Raw genomic sequence first — 21,539 nt, 5'->3', positions numbered from 1 at the left:
CTTCCTATGTAATGTATGACATATCTGTTCCCAGTGCAGTTCCCTTGTTGGGCCAGCAGACAGTGTCTTTTTTTTGGTTGTAAAGCTGTTGCAGAAGAGACAGCTTTCTTCCCGCCTAAGCTCTGAGGAAAAAGTAACCTACACTGCTGTTGGCCAAAGGCCCCTCAGTGTTTATGCTCTAAGCTCTGATTGAATCTTTATACCAGAGTTTGATTTGTCCTTGCCATTCTCAGGGCACAGACCATAGACTTCTGCCCAGCACTCTTCTTGTACTAACTTCTGAATCTGCTGGAAATCTTTAGTCTCCGAGTGCAGTATGGAAGGTACAGACCTGTATACTGAGACCCTGTTCAAAACCTGTGAGCATTTAATTTTCCTGAACTCCCCAGGTAATGAATAAGTGTTTAGTTAGTTTAATATCGATTCCTGTTTAATTTGCCTCTTATTGGTGCTGGTTACACATTTTTTTGTTCACCGTCTACTGTCCTTGTTTTCCATGATAATAAATCAATTCATTTATTAGCTCTGTTTGTTCTGGACTAAGAATGCTGGTGGTTTGTGTTTTGGGTCTGTAGGTGCTTTCTGGGAACTGTGGGACCCCTGAGATTGTGGCCCCAATATCCTTAGAAACCACCGGGGAATTAAGTTGCGAGTAAGAGACTCACCCAGAGGCAAGTGTAACCCAAGCAGGTGGGTGGAAGGGTATGCCAGAGTACAGCACAGGTGGTAGTGGGCCTGATTAGTACTAGGACAGAGCCTTCAGGTGGCCACAGGGTTAACCCCCCCCCCCCCCCCAGGTGGGTTCTAGGCATTTTGTGACACCATCTGTATCATACATTTAATCTCTCATCATCCTTGGTATATAAGCTCTTTGAGAAAGTAACACTGAACCTCCAACATCTTACATACATGCATCCAGGTCCTACTGCACGAAAATATGCTGATGTTACTTAACCGGATAAAAACAGGTCATGTACACACAACTGCTAATGTGCATGTGTAATAGAAGTGAATTTTAAAGATTGTTTTTCAACTCGCTCATTAAAATGATTAACTATGACTGTGTGAAAATAAGTTGGAATGTAGAAGATAAGACACAGCTCCAATTAATTTAGTATGTGAAGGGAGAGATGGAGCCTGTTTCGAGTTCCGACTGGCCACCTGGACTGAGAAACATGTGACCACCTTCCCACAGTATGGCTTGTTTACCAATTTTCCTTAGATCTGAACATGAATTCTAAGCCTAATATAAAAGGGGGGCCTCTTACAGTGAAACCAGAAGCTCATCTATGGACGGACGCATTGCATAGAACCAGACTCCTGGTCATGAGACTCCGGCTTCACTGAAAAAGGGGCTTCTCTCAGCTGATGTAAAAAGCCTGGATGATGTAAGAACCAGTGATGTAATGATAGGTATTGCTTATATTATAGTGTATTATTGCTTTTCCTGGTCTAGAAACTCCTAGCATTGCTTGGATGTAGGGACCAGTGATGTAATGATTGTTTCTAGGTATTGTTTCTTTTCAGTTATATGACTTAATCATTGTATATATCTTAATCATTGTTTTAGAACCTCTAATAAAAGTATCATTTACCTAATACGAATCCAAAAGAATCCACAGTAATTACCGAGTAGTCTGTGTCAGTGAGGCAGGCTGTAAAACCAGGTCAGAACAGCATGTGACCATCCATGTCGAAGCATATCCCACACAGCCTCATTCAATGTCCGCTGCTGCTTGCACAGATTGTCTTATGCACGCACTACACCTACCACCACTTTATGTTTCTCAGGAACTGAAAAGCATGGTGCATGTCATACCTGGGGACGAGGCTATCCCCACCACGCAACGTGGTGGGATCCAACTCAAAGATGGAGGAGATGTCATTGCCCTCAGGCACAGATACTAGAGTATACATCATCTTCTCTTGCATGTTCCGTAAGCGAGTGCGAGAGGCTTCCTGGTCTGAATCCATCTATGGAGGAACCAGTTCACAAAACAGACATCAAAGAATTCCCTCCCAATTCAAGCACTAGCTCCAAAAATATTTTAAAGCATCTAATGCCCTGAATACACCTCCAACCACTAGAACCACATCCAGTCCCCATTACAGTTATATTCACTTCATGAAGGGCTTCCACAGATGAAAGAGGGCAGGGGTTGGTGACATCCCATCAAATTATTCAGAATCAGGTAAGGGACATATCCTTGTATAGAACATATCAAACAGACACCCCTCCAACCCTCTTCCCTTGTGACTGCACACAAAACTGACTGTTCTTAGAGGGCTTAATGCTCATGTATGATCTTTCTCCTCTAATTGGTATGATGGGTTCACTTGGCCTCAGTCAGTCTACATAATCCTCAAGCTAATCCTTTACAGTCATTTTTTGTATCTGCCCCCCCCCCCCCCCCCCCAAATAGATCATATTATTTCCACTTCTGTCTTATCCTTGGACCCCATTGTTAAGAACCCACAGAGGAACTGGAAGAACATATTTTGCTCAATTCAGAGATTACTAGGTTAGCTAGTAAAGATTTCTTAAATCTGTGTCCACCGGAAGTGTTGACAAAAGTGTGTTAAGAGCTGGTACAAAAGGATACATGACATTAATTCACAGATGTGCAATCTCAAATCTGTACTCAGGATTATCTGTGCCCCATCAATCTCTAATGAACTGGCTACCAGTAAGAAACAGTTATATAAAGCTAAGTTGGTCTCTGATAGCGACTCCTACTACAAGCTGCTGTCCTATCAATTAGCAGAGCAGCAGATAACAATCCAGGTCATATGTACATGGCAGAATCCCAAAGAGTAGCAACATTCCATGCTACCAATCCCAGGACGAGCAGTGGCTTCCCCCATGTCCATCTTAATAGCAGACTATGGACTTTTCTTCCACAACTTGCCCAAACCTTTTTTAAACCCAGATATAACTGCAGTAATCACACAAGTTTCACAGTAACTATTCATTGAATAGAAAATATTCCTCTATTCATTTTAAAAGGAAGGTGGGAATCAGATCAATCTGACCAGTTCTAGCAGGATAGCGTTAGCAAGTATTTCAGGATGGAGTACATTGCACTCGGAAGTCCCATGGGATTCTGCACCATCATGTTTTTAACATTTGTTTATGCCCACTCTGTACTATGTTACATACAATACTGACTACAATATAAGATTTATGCCGATTTATGATTTGGGCTATTCCAATTAACGGAAAAGCTAATGGTTGCTATGACTGCTTGTGCGTCAAGGCAGTTGGCCATTGTCTTCACATAAGAGCTTGTTGGTTAATGCCAAATACTGAGGAAATGATATTCTTAGGCTTCCATGACTGGTTCTTGCAACTACTCTGGTACTTCCATATCTGAGTTTGATTGACTGACGGTTCAGCCATTTTGCTATGGCTCTCTACTGGGTGATGAAGAAAGCCACAGCAAGATGGCTGAAACATCAGTCAAGCAAACTGACACGGCACCACTCAGACAGCTGGAAGAAGCTGAGGCAATGGTAGTTTCCCAGAATGCCTCATCTACAGCAGAAGAAAGGAGAAATTAGACCTTACCTGCTAATTTGCATTCCTTTAATCCCTCCAGACTGGCCCTGGATTGGACTGATGGGTTGTGCTTGCCTACCAGCAGATGGAGACTGAGAAAAAAAACTCTGACTCTAGAGAGCCAATAAGAGCCCTGGTCATGTGACCCTAGCCTCAGTATTTGAATAACAAAGCAGAAAGGAAAAGAAGGACCTATATTCTGTGCCCTGAGGAATCCAAGCAGCCAGGAAGCACAAGAGAAACGTACTTAAATTACGGCTTAGCCATGACACTGGGCTCACCAACAACTCGCTTCAGAGCTGAGATATGGCCAATTATGTACAGATTTATGTATTTCTTTAAACTTTTCAACTTGCATAATATAGACTTATGTATTTCTTTAAACTGTTCAACTTGCATAACATTATGAATTGTTTAACCATTTAACTTGGAGAACATTATGTAATTCCTTTAACTGTCTAACTTGCAGAACAGCTCTGTAGACGACAGCTGAATATCTGTACACAGTAATGTTGAACATCGACTGAAAGATAGCACATGGGAGGGGCCTGGGCCGGTCCGGAGGGATTAAAGGAAAGCAAATTAGCAGGTAAGGTCTAATTTCTCCTTCCTTAGCATCCCTCCGGACCAGCCCAGGATTGGACTGATGGGACGTAACAAAGCAGTAGTCCTACGGGAGGGACCCCAGCAAACCCGCTGTGAGTACTCGGGATGCAAAGACCACCTCCTGACGACACTGAACATCTAGCCTGTAATGCTTAGAGAAAGAATGAAGAGAAGACCAAGTCGCTGCCTTACAGATCTCCTCTGGAAGCACCAAGAAGCACTCCGTCCACGAAGCTGCCTGCCCTCGTGTAGAATGAGCTTTAAGCGCCTCAGGAACTGTTCTGCCCACCAAGAGATAAGCAGACGCTATCATCTCCTTGATCCACCGAGATAACGTGGGCTTAGAAGCTGACAAGCCCTTGCGGTGACCAGCAAAAAGAAGAAAAAGACGGTCCGAGCGACGGAAGTCATCAGTAACTATGAAATATCGTTTAAGAACTCTCTTGAGATCCAGAGTACGCAACTTCTGCTGCTCCTGCGTTCCTGAGGCCGATCCCAGAACAGGGAGAAAAAAACGACTGGGACATATGAAAATGACACATAACTTTGGGCAAAAAAGAAGGAACCGGCCGAAGGAGCACTCGCTCTTTAGAAAATTCCAGAAATGGAGATCTACAGGAAAACGCTTGCAACTCGAAGACTCTCCTAGCTGATGCAATAGCCACCAAAAACACTGTCTTAACCGTCAAATCTTTCAGAGAACATGCTTGTAATGGCTCAAAAGGAGGCTTCGTTAGAGTCGAAAGAACCAGATTAAGGTCCCAAGATGGAAAAATTGGTCTGACCGATGGACGAAGAAGACTAACCCTCTTCAAAAAACAGGCTACATCAGGAAGGCTAGCCAAAGACTTAGCCCGAATCCTACCTCTGAAACAGGAAACAGCTGCCGTCTGCACCCTAAGTGAAGAAAGCGACAGCCCTTTATCAAAGCCTCGTTGCAGAAAATCTAACATCTGAGCCACAGATACCCGAAAAGGTGCAATGCCAGCATCCGCACACCAAGCCTCAAAAATTCTCCAGGTGCGAATATAGCTCAGAGAGGTGGAGCAACGACGAGACCGAAGCATTGTGGAAATTACTGGAGCTGAAAAACACCTCTTAGCTAAACGGGCCCATTCAAGAACCAAGCCGTAAGACAAAATCGAGCCGGGTCTGGATGTGGAACTGGCCCTTGTACCAGCAAGGCCTTGTGCACCGGAAAACGAAGAGGAGACGCCACCGTTAGACGTTGCAGATCTGCGTACCAAGGACGCCGAGGCCAGTCTGCTGCCACCAACACTACAGGCCCCCCATGCACCTCGATCCTCTGTAGAAGACGACCTATCAGTGGCCATGGAGGAAACACGTAAAGAAGGCCGGAGGGCCACTGCTGCAAGAGGGCGTCGACCCCTACTGCTCTTGCATCTCTTCGGCGACTGAAGAAGCGAGGAGCTTTGTAGTTGAGACTGGAGGCGAAAAGATCTAGAACTGGAAGACCTCAGTGCTCTACTATCAACTGAAACGCCCGATCGCTGAGAGCCCATTCCCCGGGATCGAGAGTGTGGCGACTGAGAAAGTCTGCTTGAACGTTGTCCACTCCTGCTACATGTGAGGCTAATATGGCTGTGAGGTGAATCTCCGCCCACACGAGGAGACTTTCCGCTTCTCGACACAGGAGACGGCACCTCGTTCCTCCCTGGCGGTTGATGTAGGCCACTGCCAAGGCGTTGTCCGAGAGAACTCGCACCATTTTGCCCACCAGGCGAGAACTGAAGTGCTGCAGAGGTAACCGAATCGCCCTGGTCAAGAAGTTGATGGATTGAGCTGCTTCCAGCGGAGACCAGAGACCCTGGGTCCACTTGTCTAGGCAATGAGCTCCCCAGCCTCAGAGACTGGCATCGGTTGTCAATGGTATCCACCAAGGAAATTCCAATGGCATCCCTACAGTGAGATTCTTCATCCGTAGCTACCAAAATAGAGAGATGCGTTCCCTGTTGCGCAGAGACAAGTTCATCAGCAGAGAATCCATTTGAGCAGACCACCGAGACAAAAGAGACCACTGAAGAGACTTCATGTGAGCCCTGGCCCAGGGAACTACCTCTATCGTGGTTGCCATGGACCCGAGAACCTGAAGATAATCTCGAGCTCAAAGTACCTTGTAATGCATCAAATTCAGTATCTGATACCGGAGCTTTAGAATCCTGCCCTGTGGAAGAAAAACTGGACCCTTCGCAGTATCGAAGATGACCCCCAAATACTCGAGAGACTGAGAGGGAACTAAACGGCTCTTGGCTAGTTTCACCACCCAACCTAGGGACTGCAAGAACGCTACCACTCGCTCCGTGACTCGACAACTTTCTTGGTAAGACTTCGCCCTTATCAACCAATCGTCTAGGTAAGGATGGACAAGGATCCCCTCTTTCCGGAGAGCCGCTGCCACCACGACCATAACCTTGGTAAATGTGCGAGGTGCCGTCGCGAGACCGAAAGGCAAAGCTCTAAACTGGTAATGTCGTCCTAGAACCGCAAATCGCAAGAACTTGTGGTGAGCCGGGCGAATAGGAATATGTAAATACGCCTCTGTGAGATCTAATGCTGTTAGATATTCCCCTTTGCGCACTGCCACTATTTCTGACTGAAGGGTCTCCATACGAAAGCTTGTGACTTTGAGAGCCCGGTCGACAGCTTTGAGGTCTAGAATAGGACGAAAGGAACCCTCTTTCTTTGGGACCACAAAATAAATGGAATAGCGACCCCGCTTGAGTTCCGCCGGAGGGACAGGACAAATAGCTTGAAGATCCAATAGCCTCTGTAGAGTCTTCCGAATCGCCTCCGCTTTGAGACAAGAGCGACAGGGAGACTCCAGAAAGGCATCTGAAATAGGCCCTGCGAATTCTAAGGCATAACCGTCTCGAATAACTTCCAAGACCCACTGATCCAAAGTAATTTGGGCCCACCTCTGGTAGAACTGAGCTAATCGAGCTCCCTCGCACCTTCATTGGGAAGCACGCGATGGGGAGCGAAAACTCGCGCCTGAGAGTCTGCCTCCTCTGCGGAAACCGCGAAAGGATTGAGTCCTGTTGAAAAATCGAGATCTCTGAGTCTGAGGACCCCTATCAGATTGAAATCTACGGAAAGAGTGCATGCGGCCATGACCAAACAAAGCCCCGCGACTAGACTGCCTAGGCCTACCCTCCGGAAGACGAGGAACTTTAGAATCCCCTAGGGAAAGAACCAATTTATCCAACTCCTCTCCAAACAAAAAGGAACCCCTAAAGGGGAATTTACTTAATTTAGACTTGGAGGCCGCATCCGCCGACCAGCCCTTCAACCAAAGAGAGCGACGAGCTGCGACCCCCAAGGCCAAGGACTTAGAAGAAGGCCTCAACAGATCATACAGAGCATCAGCTAAAAACGCAGAGCCCGTTTCAATCTTAGCCACTTCTACATCAATCGCTCCTAGATCATCGGAAGAGCGATCCAAAACTCTTTCCACCCAACAAAAACAAGCTCTGGTCACCAGAGAACCACAAATGGCCGCTTGTACTGCCAGAGAAGAAACATCAAAACTATTCTTTAGAAGAGTGTCAAGTCTCCCATCCTGAGCATCCCGCAACACCGTTCCTCCATCTACCGGGACTGTGTTGCGCTTAGTGACAGTCGAAACCACGGCATCTACCTTGGGAAGCTTAAGCAGAGCTCTATCAGTCTCTGGGACAGGGTAAAGACGATTCATAGATTTAGAGGGACGAAAAGCCGCATCCAGGACCTCCCATTGCGCTTTAATAACCTACCAAATATCCTGATGCATCGGGAAAGTTTTACTGGAAGCTCTGGATCCCCTAACCAAGATATCAACCTTTTGCACCTCAGAGACAGGGAGAGGATCCTCAAAATGCAAAGTAGAGGTTACCATAGAAATGAGATCCTGCAAGTCCTCTTTATGGAACACTCTAGCCACAGGGATCCTCCCCCTGTGACAAAGGCACAGCGTCTGGATCTAAAGAGGAAGGATCTTCCCAAGAATGCTCCGCTAAATCCTCTTCCTGCTCTAAAAGGGGCATTTCTTGATCCTGATTTGAAAGAAAATCTAACTAGGGGTCCCAATCTCTAGATCTCTTGGGAGGGAGGACATATCTAACAGGCTCCTCTGGCACCCCTGCTCCTGAAGTGTCCCTCTGCATAAGAAAAGCCTGGTACATCTGCAGGACAAACTCAGGAGGAAATCCCCCTGCCTGAGTGCCTGCAGACTGCACCATAGCCCCTGAGTCAGGTTCACTTAAGGTCGCACAGCTGCGCAAAGCAGACGGAACACCCGCAGGAGAAATCAGAGCTGGACTTAAGATGGCCTCCGTTTGCGCCAAATTCCCAGCGCCAACCCCCAAAGTCGAACCTGAGGCCTCCGCACCAGGCGCCAAAGACTTCGCGGGGGAAGAAGGGACAACCGTCAAACCGGGCCCAGAAATCGACGGAGGAAGAAGAGCGGAGGAAACATCGAGCGCCGTGCAGTATTTACAAGCGTCGGAGGCATTAACGCCTCGACGCTGACATACGGAGCACCTCTTTAGCTTCTCCAACATTTCGAAGGAAATATGTGCTCGTGCCGACGTGGTTCGCGCGGGTTTACTTTTTTTTTTTTTTTTTTTTTTTTTACAAAGCTACCCAACAGAAAAAAAGGAACTGCTCAATGAAATTCAGCACTACTAGAAAAAAAGGAACGAAATAAATGCTGACTGACTTGCACTGGAAGTGCTGCTTAGTTTTTGGGTTTTTTTACACAGCTGATTCAAAGCAAGCAAGGCATACCCAGATCATCAAATGGAGCTGTCTGCTCCTTAAGTCAGTGGGGAAAGTTCTATTTTTTTTTTTTTTTGTTACAAAACAACACTGGCTGCCTCTCCCAAAGGCACACACCTTTCCTCAGAAAGGGTGGCCCTTTCCTTTTTATTAATTATTATTTCTGATTTGTACATAAGGGAGATGGGGAGGAATGGGGGAGGGACCTGGGGACACCCGAATGTAACACCCCAGAGGCTGAGAACGAAGGAGAGTTGGAACAGAAAGCCTCTAACAGTATTCCCCAGGCACAGAAAAGAAAGAGAAAACAACTAAATATATAAATATATCCTACAACGAGAGACTAATGGGCTCACTTCCTACCTGCTGGGAGACTGAGAAAATACTGAGGCTAGGGTCACATGACCAGGGCTCTTATTGGTTCTCTAGAGTCAGAGTTCTTTTCTCAGTCTCCACCTGCTGGTAGGCGAGCACAACCCGTCAGTCCCATCCTGGGCCGGTCCGGAGGGATGCTAAGGAAAGAGGTTTTAATGCCCCTGTATAAGTCATTGGTGAGGCCCTACCTGGAGTATTGTGTTCAGTTTTGGAGGCCGTATCTTCCTAAGGATGTAAAAAAAATTGAAGCGGTGCAAAGAAAAGCTACAAGAATGGTATGGGATTTGCATTACAAGACGTATGAGAAGAGACTTGCTGACCTCAACGTGTATACCCTGGAGGAAAGGAGAAACAGGGATGATATGATACAGACGTTCAAATATTTGAAAGGTATTAATCCGCAAACAAACCTTTTCCGGAGATGGAAAAGCGGTAGAACTAGAGGACATGAAATGAGATTGAAGGGGAGCAGACTCAAGAAAAATGCCAGGAAGTATTTTTTCACGGAGAGAGTGGTGGATACTTGGAATGCCCTCCCGCGAGAGGTGGTGGAGATGAAAACAGTAACGGAATTCAAAAATGCGTGGAATAAACAAAGGAATCCTGTTCAGAAGGAATGGATCCTCAGAAGCTTAGCCGAGATTGGGTGGCAGAGCCGGTGGTGGGAGGTGGGGCTGGTGGTTGGGAGGCGGGGCTAGTGCTGGGCAGACTTCTACGGTCTGTGCCCTGAAAATGCCAGAAACAAATCAAGGAGGACCTGGTATACCAGGTATACCTGTGTATACCTGTGGTTGCTATAGTATTTTCTCAGCACATATGAGTTTATCTTGATGGGCAGACCGGATGGATCGTGCAGGTCTTTTTCTGTCGTCATCTACTATGTTACTATGTTACAGCTCAGTTCTATGTAACTATTTCTAAGTGGTAGCCAGTTCAGCAGAGAACCATGAGGCACAATTAATCCTAAACACAGATTTGACAGATTGAACATCTGTGAAGTGCAAATGTCACCGTACCCTTTCAACACTGTCAGGTCTACACAGATCTAGAAAAATCCTCCTTGCTAGCTAATCCAACAGCCTGTGAAGTGAACAAGTTCTGTGTTTCTGCCATTTCCTTGCTATTTTGTGCTTGATGTTAAAATTTTAACAGTGTTACCTTGCAGAATGAATTTTCCAGGGGCCACAGATTAAGGTAATAAAGCCCTAAATTGTATTATATTTTTCTACAACTCGAAATGCTTGGTATCAGTTATTTCTGTCCATCCCTCCTGCCCTTCTAGGAAGAAAACAGAATCAAGGGCAAGAAATCCTCACCTCTGCAGCCAGATAATGTCCTGTAGCAAGATGCTTGAATCTAAACAGACTGTTCCAGTATCCTGCCCCTCCACGACATGGGTCATGCTGCACAACCTTTGGAGACAAAAGAAAATTCTGGTGAAAGTTGCCAGGTGCTGTCAATCTGGAGAAAGCAAAGTGCCTAATGTGCACTTCTAGGCAATCAATAAGAGCTGTGTGGCATGAAGGACTAAGGAAAATCAGGAAGAGTGGCACAGGAATAGCAAGCAGCCCCCATACCTACAACCCACAGGTCATTTAGTCTGCCTGTCAGGTGTTCATTATACAGTAGACACATGAGTTTATACAACACTTATTACTGCAAAAAGCATAATTTTTGTAAATAATGTAATATTTAACTGTAATCTCGCTTTGAAGATGTCAGAGTCTGTAAAAGTAGAATATAAATCTTCAGTCTCCAATGTATGCAAAGCTGTCATGCATATCAAATCAGATTGGCTTAGGTAACCTTTGATTAACCTTTTTGGACACAGGCATCATAATCCTTCAGAAAGTTTCAGACTAGGCCAGTAAGCATTCATGGAAACACAGATGCTAGGTAACACTTCAAAGACCCTTGTCTGCCGATTTCCTTCCCTGCTGCTATACTGTTGGTCTTACTCAGAACTAAAATTAATTCTAGAACTGAGGGACACCTCAGTTTCAGACTTGGAACAACAACAGATCTGCCTGGGATCAAGTTAGGACATATTGTCCATTTCATTTAAAACCAGCAATTTATAAAAGCCAAGATAAAACTCCATTGATGTAAGATGCTCGCTGGTTGCTATAGTATTTTCTCAGGTTTTTGGGACCTTGAACGGTTTCTAGCTCTTCATGCTGAAAAGAGGGAAGCCTCTTGTCCACACTGCCATTTTGCTATTTGCTGGTGGTGGGCTTCAGCCTTGTGTGCAGCTACCCACCGAACCAGCTGTTTTGAGTAAAAGGCCCTGCCAAGCTGAGAGCAAAGAGTTAAGGGTCTGAAGACGCGGGAAGCAGCTGTTCTGGACCTGGTGCTTACGAATGGAGAGTACGTTTCTGACGTCAAGGTGGCGGACCATTTGGCATCTAGTGATCATCTTATGGTATGGTTCAATATTAAAACAGAAGAGAAGGCTCACTCCAGATTGAAGGTCCTGGATTTCAAAGGAACTATGGGAGAATTTCTCAAGGAACAGTTAGAAGTATGGGAACAGCTGAAGGATGTAGAACAGCAATGGACAAGACTGAAAGGAGCTATATTAAAGGCAACTAACCTTGATGTTAGAAAATTACACAAAAGTAAGAGGAAATGAAGGCCTCTCTGGTACTTGAATGTAGTAGCTGAAAAGATAAAGGGAAAGGAGGCTAGCCTTGGAACGTTATAAGATGACTCAAAGATGAAAACAGGAGAGAATACCTAAATAAGCGAAGAGAAGCTGGAAAAGCTATCAGGAAAGCGAAGCGGAAAATGGAGGAAAAGATAGCTAATACGGTAAAATTGGGGGACAAGACCTTTTTCAGATATGTAAGTGACAAGAGGAAGTGCCATAATAGCATTGTGAGGCTCAAAGCTGAGGGAGAGAAATATGTGGAAGATGATAAGGAAAAGGCTGAACTGCTTAACGATTATTTTAGCTTGGTGTTCACAAATGAAAGACCGGGGGTAGGGCTGCAGAAAACAAAGGCTAAAGGGGATGGATGTATGGTAGACCAAGACCCGTTTATGGAGGACTGTGTTCGTGAGGATCTTGCCAAACTAAAAGTAGACAGAGTGATGGGGCCTGATGGGATACACCCGAGGGTACTTAAGGAACTCTGAGAAGTTCTGTCAGCTCAGCTGACAGACCTCTTCAATGCTTCCTTAGAAACTGGAGTGGTGCCGGTGGACTTGAGAAGAGCAGATGTGGTTCCTTTGCACAAGAGTGGAAGTAAGGAAGAGGCTGGGAATTACAGACCTGTCAGTCTGACCTCGGTGGTAAGTAAACTAATGGAAATGCTTCTAAAAAGGAGGCAATGTCAGCCTGCCTGTCTGACATTGCTGCCTGGATGTCTCAGCGCCATCTGAAACTAAACATGACCAAGACTGAGCTTCTTATCTTTCCCCCTAAACCAACCTCTCCTCCTCCCCCATTCTCTATTTCTGTGGATAACACTCTCATCCTTCCTGTCTCATCAGCTCGTAACCTTGGGGTCATCTTTGACTCCTCCCTCTCCTTCTCTGCACATATTCAACAGACTGCTAAAACCTGTCGTTTCTTTCTCTATAATATCACCAAAATTCGCCCTTTCCTTTCTAAGCACACTACTAGAACCCTCATCCACGCTCTTATCACCTCTCGCTTAGACTATTGCAACTTGCTTCTCACAGGTCTCCCACTTAGCCATCTCTCTCCTCTTCAATCTGTTCAACATTCTGCTGCACGACTAATATTCCGCCAGGGTCGTTATGCTCACATTAGCCCTCTCCTCAAGTCACTTCACTGGCTTCCTATCCGTTTCCACATACAGTTCAAACTCCTCTTATTGACCTATAAGTGCATTCATTCTGCAGCTCCTCAGTACCTCTCCACTCTCCCTACATTCCTCCCCGGGAACTCCGTTCACTGGGTAAATCTCTCTTATCTGCACCCTTCTCCTCCACTGCTAACTCCAGACTCTGCTCCTTTTATCTTGCTGCACCATATGCCTGGAATAGACTTCCTGAGTCGGTACGTCAAGCTCCATCTCTGACCGCCTTCAAATCTAAGCTAAAATCCCACCTTTTTGATGCTGCTTTTAACTCCTAACCCTTGTTCACTTGTTCAGAACCTTTATTTTAACATCCTCACTTTAACATTCCCTTATCTCGTTTGTCCTGTTTGTCTGTCCTAATTAGATTGTAAGCTCTGTCGAGCAGGGACTGTCTCTTCATGTTCAAGTGTACAGCTCTGCATACGTCTAGTAGCGCTATAGAAATGATAAGTAGTAGTAGGATTGTGACATTTCTTGAACAACATGGAATGCGGGACCCGAGGCAGCATGGCTTCACTAGTGGCATGTCATTTCAGATGAATCTGTTTTTTTCGACTGGGTGACCAAACAGTTGGATGTGGGAGGGGCGCTTGATGTGGTATACTTGGATTTCAGCAAAGCCTTTGATACAGTTCCACACAGGCGACAGATAAATAAATTGAGTGCCCTCGGTGTGGGACCTAGAATAACTGATTGGGTAAAAAAATTGGTTGAATGGTAGGAGACAGAGGGTGGTGGTAAATGGAGCTTGCTCTGAAGAAAAGGAGGTCGTCAGTGGAGTACCGCAGGGATCGGTCCTAGGGCCGGCTATTTTTAACGTCTTTGTGAGCGATATTGCGGAAGGGCTGTCTGGTAAGGTTTGTGTCTTTGTGGATGATACTAAACTGTGCAACAGGGTGGACACTCTGGAGGGTGTGAATGACATGAGGAAGGACCTAGCAAAGCTAGAGGAATGAACCGATATTTGGCAACTAAGGTTTAATCCCCAAAAAATGCAGGGTCATGCACTTGGGTCACAAAACTCCGAGGGAACGGTACAGTATAGGGGGTGTAGTGCTTCAGTGTGTGAAGGAAGAGCGGGACATGGGGGTGATTGTGTCTGACAACCTTAAAGCTTTCAAAAAGGTAGAAAAAGTGACGGCCAAAGCCAGAAGGATGCTTGGGTGCATAAAGAGAGGCATGACCATCAGGAAAAAGGAGTTGATAGTGCCGTTGTATAAGTCTCTGGTGAGGCCTCATTTGGAGTACTGCGTGCAGTTCTGGAGACCACACCTATGGAAAGATATAAACAGGATGGAGTTGGTCCAGAGGGCGGCTACGAAATTAGTCAGTGGTCTGGAATGCAAAAATTATAGGGGCAGGCTTATGAACCTCAAAATGTATAAGCTGGAAGAGAGGAGGGAGAGAGGAGACATGATAGAAACGTTTAAATATCTCAAGGGCATTTATGCACAGGAAGAGAGCCTTTTCCAAATGAATGAGAGCTCTGGAATGAGGGGGCATATGACAAAGATAAGAGGGAACAGGCTTAGGAGTAACCTGAGGAAGTATTATTTCACAGAAAGGGTGGTGGAGGCATGGAACTGGCTCCCGGTGGAGGTGGTGGAGTCAAGGACTGTTCCAGAGTTTAAAAAGGCATGGGATAAGCATGTGGGATCGCTTAGGAACAGCAGTGTGCTGCTGCGGCTAGGAAAGCGAATAGAATGTTGGGTGTTATTAGGAAGGGTATGGAGTCCAGGTGTGCGGATGTTATAATGCCGTTGTATCGCTCCATGGTGCGACCGCACCTGGAGTATTGTGTTCAGTACTGGTCTCCGTATCTCAAAAAAGATATAGTAGAATTGGAAAAGGTACAGCGAAGGGCGACGAAAATGATAGTGGGGATGGGACGACTTTCCTATGAAGAGAGGCTGAGAAGGCTAGGGCTTTTTAGCTTGGAGAAGAGACGGCTGAGGGGAGATATGATAGAAGTGTATAAAATAATGAGTGGAATGGATCGGGTGGATGTGAAGCGACTGTTCACGCTATCCAAAAATACTAGGACTAGAGGGCATGAGTTGAAGCTACAGTGTGGTAAATTTAAAACGAATCGGAGAAAATTTTTCTTCACCCAACGTGTAATTAGACTCTGGAATTCGTTGCCGGAGAACGTGGTACGGGCGGTTAGCTTGACGGAGTTTAAAAAGGGGTTAGATAGATTCCTAAAGGACAAGTCCATAGACCGCTATTAAATGGACTTGGAAAAATTCCGCATTTTTAGGTATAACTTGTCTGGAATGTTTTTACGTTTGGGGAGCGTGCCAGGTGCCCTTGACCTGGATTGGCCACTGTCGGTGACAGGATGCTGGGCTAGATGGACCTTTGGTCTTTCCCAGTATGGCACTACTTATGTACTTATGTACTTATGGGAAGACTGGATGGGTCATATGGCCTTTATCTGCCGTCATGCACCGCGAATATTGTGTTCAATTCTGGTCGCCGCATCTCAAAAAAGATATAGTGGAATTAGAAAAGGTGCAGAGAAGGGCGACGAAAATGATAAAGGGGATGGGACGACTTCCCTATGAGGAAAGGCTAAAGCGGCTAGGGCTCTTCAGCTTGGAGAAAAGGCGGCTGAGGGGAGATATGATACAGGTCTATAAAATAATGAGTGGAGTTGAACGGGTAGATGTGAAGCGTCTGTTCACGCTTTCCAAAAATACTAGGGGGTATGCGATGAAGCTACAATGTAGTAAATTTAAAATGAATCGGAGAAAATTTTTCTTCACTCAACGTGTAATTAAACTCTGGAATTCGTTGTCAGAGAATGTGGTAAAGGCAGTTAGCTTAATGGAGTTTTAAAAAGGTTTGGACGGCTTCCTAAAGGAAAAGTCCATAGACCGTTATTAAATGAACTTGGGGAAAATCCACTATTTCTGGGATAAGCAGTATAAAATGTTTTGTACATTTTTGGGGTCTTGCCAGGTATTTGTGACCTGGATTGGCCACTGTTGGAAACAGGATGCTGGGCTCGATGGACCTTTGGTCTTTCCCAATATGGCAATACTTATGTACATGTTTCTATGATACTGGATTCTTCTGAAACCATGTGCGCAAGTGTTGGGGAGACTGACTTTCATTTGGAGCGCTTTGTCAGTGCCAGGCTGACTGGCACCGAGTCTTCTTTGGGCACTAACAGGGCAGATGGTTAAGAAGGTATCAGATGGTCAATTTTTTATTTATTTATTGGGATTTATTACCTGCCTTATGATGAGATTCATCCAAGGAAGCGTACAGCAGATACAGCTTGACATAATACTTACAATTGTATTAACAGTTTATCAATAGTGACGGTGCTGCTATTGTATTGTTGATATATTTCTCAATAAAAAATTGTTTAAACATAACAGTTTATCAATAGTGAAATGATCAAATAAGCAGAAACACATGGTTAAGAATACACTTAGTACTGCTGATGTCACAAATTATCATCCTGTAGCATCCATCCCCTCTTTTCGTTACATTGACAGAGGGGTTGGTGACTGCTCAAATGAAACAGTTTTTGAATAAGTTTAACCTACTTCACGACTGCAGTCTGGTTTTTCGTAGATATAGCACAGAAACAGAGCATTGATAGCAGAGGGAAGAATGATAAAGGTCATAAAGCTATTATCCTACAATTTGATCTTTTGAGTGCTTTTCAACTAGTGGATTCACCACCCAATACTGAATATTTTTGATTATCTTGGTATAAGAGGCAATGTATTTTTCTGGTTGGAGGGTTTCCTCTCCTCTAGGACTTAGAGTAAAATTCAGGGGGTCCTTTTCTGAGCCATGGTCTGCCAGTTGTGGAGATCTCCAGGGCTCCCCTTTATCACTTAAGGAGTTTAATATACTAATGTCTTCTTTAGGCCAGATATTAAGTACTGCTGGATTTAATGTCTTTAGTTACGTGCCTCAGAACTACCTGGATACCAATGGTGGACTAAAAGCAGGACAGGAAATTAATTCCGACACCAATGATATTTAGTGCTGCTCTCTCAATAACTTTAAAGAACAGAGAAATGGTTCTATGTTATCTGGACAGCACTAGTGGTCAACAGCATATCTGGATATCAAGTGCCATTATTGAGACAGTGGCTGGCGCTGAACCTCAGGGAATATTTTTAAACACTAAACACAGAGTCTAAATATTGACCAACTGGGGAATGGACAAAGGCCTGAACTTCAGTATGCTTAAGCTTCCAGAAGTTATTTCCATTTCCCAGGACATGTTTAGGATGTCATTAAGACACCCCTCCCGAGAAGCTTTGCCCCTTTAAAACAAAACAAAAAATTTTTTTTACCTCCCATTGAGGAAATGCAAGGGGCATCATCTTCTGATGAAACATCTTAAGTACCTATGCATAATTTAGACCTATCTGCTGTTTGAGGAAGCTGGTGAACAAGGGACTTTGCGTGTCACTTTGCTGGACATTTGTTTTTAGACTGATAACTCTAGAAAAGCACAGCCCCTGAAGTGCAGGCTGTGTTTTCAGGAGCAATTGTCCAGATCAGAGTCCTGACTTTCAGATTCCAGAGTTCATTTGTGTTGCCTACACTGATGCATGGCAATGTGACCAGAAGGGCAGCTCAGTTGCATGCAAAAGTACCAGATCAAGGTACAGCATTCTCCCATTGAGACATGAGCACATGACACTCACCTCCACCTCCCAGAGGGCTTTGGAGCTGGTAGCAGAAGTGGCAGACTGACGCCCTGTTGTCCTCAGGAAGACGTGCTGCTTCTTTCTGTGGTCATCACATGTAAGAAATTTTTCCTGCTCAGCATGGAAGAGCCGCACGACATCACCCTGCAAAAGCCAAAATACAGCAAATAGCAGCAACCACTATCTGTTCCCCTGCCTGCCTGAACACAACACAGAACTTACACCCTTCAGGATATCATCCTTATTATCGCTCCACTTCATGAACAGGACAATCTTCCAGCTTGTGGTGCAGTTTACAGAATTAACCTGCAAGAAAGAAAATCTTAAAAATCAGGAAGCCAGCAAGAACCCTGAATCCACGAACCATCTCTTGTTACACTGAGAGCCCAAGTCTCATTATTGCTTAATAAATTTTTAACATCAAGTACTGCCTCTCCATAGCACTCCCCAGAACCTCCCCTAACAGGGCCTCTAGGTGCCTAAAACCTTTATTCAGAATGGTTTGTATCTTACCTCATTGCAACCTGGATTATCGACCAACTGGTGGCTACTGGCATGGAGAGGCTGCCCAGCATTCACTGGATTCAGAACAACCTTATCTCCAATAACAACCTATAGAGAGGAGACAATGCCCCATCACAAAGAATCAATGAAGGTCATTTAGGAGCTTTGGGTAGCTAGAGTTCCAGAAATACAATAGAATATACTCCATGGAATAACCACATGAAGCAGAGCAGATCATCAGGGCTACAATCTGAATACTACCTTCTGCAGATTTTCAGAATGTCTCTCAGGTGTGACTAATTCTCTTCCCAGCACCGATATTTTATCATTAATGAAGTCAGCAGCAAGTAAGCTACATACCTTGGTTTTAACACAACCTGTAATACAGAACTTCTCAAACTGGGATCAAGATCCTAAATGAGTTAACTTGGGTGGGCTTTGCAAAGGTGCGTCATTATTCTGCACTTCTGGGGGGGGGAGAGTGGGTCCGACTAACATAGGATTTCAGGAAATCTTTGTTTCTTCAACAAATGTGGGTTAATCTAATAGAATTCACAACCCTGAAAAAGAATACAATCGTGCAATTTTTCTGTCGTGCAGGTTTTGGCTGAACTGTGTACTTCACTATCCACACAGAGGAGGCTATGTGGCCCTGGTCCAGTGGTGTGCTGGAGCCGGCTCGCACGAGCCGGTTGTTAAATTTTCTTCCGGCTTGCAAGCCGGTTGTTGCAAATAGCGAGCCGGCTCTGGCTCTCCTCCCTCCCTTCGGATCTGCCTCACCTCCCGCTTGTTTTTTAAATTCTTGGCTTCCAGCGCCGAGTCGCTGACTGTCCTGAGTCCTCCCTTGCCGATTTGCGCTTTAAAAATGGCTGCCGAGACTTCCAGAGGCGGCCTCGCGAGACTTCGGCTGAAGTCTCGGCGGCCATTTTGAAGCGCGAATCGGCAAGGGAGTACTCAGACAGTCGGCGACTCGGCGCTGGAAGCCAAGAATTTAAAAAACAAGCGGGCGCGTGGTGAGAGACCGGATCGGGAGGGCAGGAGGGAGGGAGGAGAAGAAGAATTTCATAAAACAGCTCGGGAGGGGGTGGCAGGGGGGAAAAGAGAGTCGCTGCTGGGCATGGGTGGATGGAGGGGGTCGCTGGACATGGGTGCATGCAGGGCAGGGGAGAGGAGGGTCACTGCTGGACATGGGTGCATGCAGGGCAGGGGAGGGTCACTGCTGGACATCTGGGTGCAGGGCAGGGCAGAGGAGGGTCGCTGGGTATGGGTGCATGCAGGGCAGGGGAGAGGAGGGTCACTGCTGGACATGGGTGCATGTAGGGCAGGGGAGAGGAGGATACACTGCTGGACATGGGTGCATGCAGGGCAGGGGAAAGGAGAGTCACTGCTGCACATGGGTGCATGCAGGGGAGAGGGTCACTGCTAGACATCTGGGTGCATGCAGGGCAGGGCAGAGGAGGGTCGCTGGGTATGGGTGCATGCAGGGCATGGGAGAGGAGGGTCACTGCTGGACATGGGTGCATGCAGGGCAGGGGAGAGGAGGGGAGAGAGAAGAAATGCTGGACATGGATGGAGGGGAGAGAAAAGTGAGGAAGGAGATGAGATGAGGGAAAAGGAAGAGAGGAGAAAAACTGCACATGGATGAAGAAAATAGGCAGAAGCTGAGGACCAGAAATGAAGAAGAAAGAAATAAATGGAAAGGAAGCCCTGGAAACGGAGTTAAGAGGACAGATAGCAGCAGAATCGGATACTGGGCCAGCATGATCAGAAAAACAGTCACCAGACAACAAAGGTAGTAAAAAAATCATTTTATTTTCATTATAGTGTTTGGAATATGTTTACTTTGAGAATCAGGTGCTCAACATTAAAAGTTTATATTTATTTACTTATTTATGGCATTTTATGAATTAGATTGGAACCTGGGATCATTTAATTTTTTTTCCTGGAGAGAGTAATGCATTGCCCCCCTCCCCCGCTATAGCCAGCTCTGCAATTTTGGGGAGGCGCAGAGGTGGACGGGAGGGGGGGGGGGGGGGGCGCTGAGGTGGACCGGGGAGAGAGCCTGTTAAAAATTTACCAGCACACCACTGCCCTGGTCTCAAAGTTAATGACAGATTATGACAGGAAATTTGTATTTTTGGACGCAAAGACAGAAACATTTGTCAAACAAATAACCAAGGAAAAACAAAAACACCTCATAAATATAAAATATAACTTGTGAAAGCAATACAAACCATGAATGGAGGAAAAAGCCTCAGAGTATTTTGGAGTACTTATTGATTTGTACTTCTCACCTTCCATCATAGGCACTGCCATAAGGAAAAAAAACAGTGCAGTGCAATGCAAAGAGTGCAAATTTTACCACAACTAATAAAATGTCCAAAAGAGGTTCAAAAAATATATATATAACTTATCTGCTGGCCATATAGATGTTTTCACCACAGGAACTATGAAAGCAGGTCATGGTCCTAGCTGCCGACAAGGTCCTTGTTTCGCGGACAACAGCCACTACTGCTTCAGGGTATAATCAGACCATCTAAAAATAAATAAGTCAATTAGCCCACTAGTTTTATGTGAAAGCAAAAACCACCACACCAAAGCATACTTACTCAAACACACTGCATATTCAAAATCATAATCCCAGTTGTCACAAAATGGCTACTTGACATTAAATAAATAAATAAATAAATAAATAAGTAAGCCGGAAGTGTTCATATGTCATCTCCTTAACACAGTCTATTCATTTAAATGTCCTCAAACTAAAACCAGTCAATTTCACGGTTCAAACCCAGGGGCTGTACAGATTGCAAATTGGATTTTGTCACGGTCTGGACCACATAAATCTTTTGACAAGGGCAAATACAATAAACCACAAAGCTGGAGTCACAGGTTGTATGGTGTTGTAACAAATAGATCTTGCCATCCACCGGATTGGTAAACTTGACAGAGTGATTGTAATACTACAAATAGAACACTGAGCATGGAAAATGTCCAACTAATCAAATTTATCAGTCCTAACACCTGTGAGGGACCAAGTTGTTCTTTTAGATTTCAACACCTCCAAAAGGTCAGATCAGTTCAGCAAAAGTAGGAAGCGTAGAAAACACACACCAATACTTTAACCATCCTAGTGAGCTGATTAGATCAATTATTGAACTGAAGAACACACGTTATCTGATCATTTGGGTCCTCTGCGACTATCTT

At 45.2% G+C, this 21,539-nt stretch overlaps 1 protein-coding gene across 4 annotated transcripts in view; it reads right to left on the bottom strand.

The window, feature by feature from the left end:
* The window catches only part of ITPR1 (inositol 1,4,5-trisphosphate receptor type 1), a 337,019-nt gene that overhangs the window by 219,914 nt on the left and 95,566 nt on the right, over positions 1-21,539 (bottom strand). For all 4 annotated transcript variants that reach the window (XM_030206558.1, XM_030206560.1, XM_030206561.1 and 1 more), the window contains exons 7-11: positions 18,345-18,443; positions 18,054-18,137; positions 17,829-17,975; positions 10,633-10,728; positions 1,820-1,974 (exon numbers count right to left, since the gene is read on the bottom strand). In XM_030206558.1, the coding sequence (XP_030062418.1) occupies positions 1,820-1,974; positions 10,633-10,728; positions 17,829-17,975; positions 18,054-18,137; positions 18,345-18,443 (581 nt within the window). The remainder of the gene's footprint in view (positions 1-1,819; positions 1,975-10,632; positions 10,729-17,828; positions 17,976-18,053; positions 18,138-18,344; positions 18,444-21,539) is intronic.

This window comes from Microcaecilia unicolor, chromosome 6, assembly GCF_901765095.1.
Source record: "Microcaecilia unicolor chromosome 6, aMicUni1.1, whole genome shotgun sequence".
Taxonomy (NCBI): Eukaryota; Metazoa; Chordata; class Amphibia; order Gymnophiona; family Siphonopidae; genus Microcaecilia; species Microcaecilia unicolor.
The sequence above is the reverse complement of the archived record's forward strand: the minus strand, read 5'-3'. Positions and strand labels throughout refer to the sequence as shown.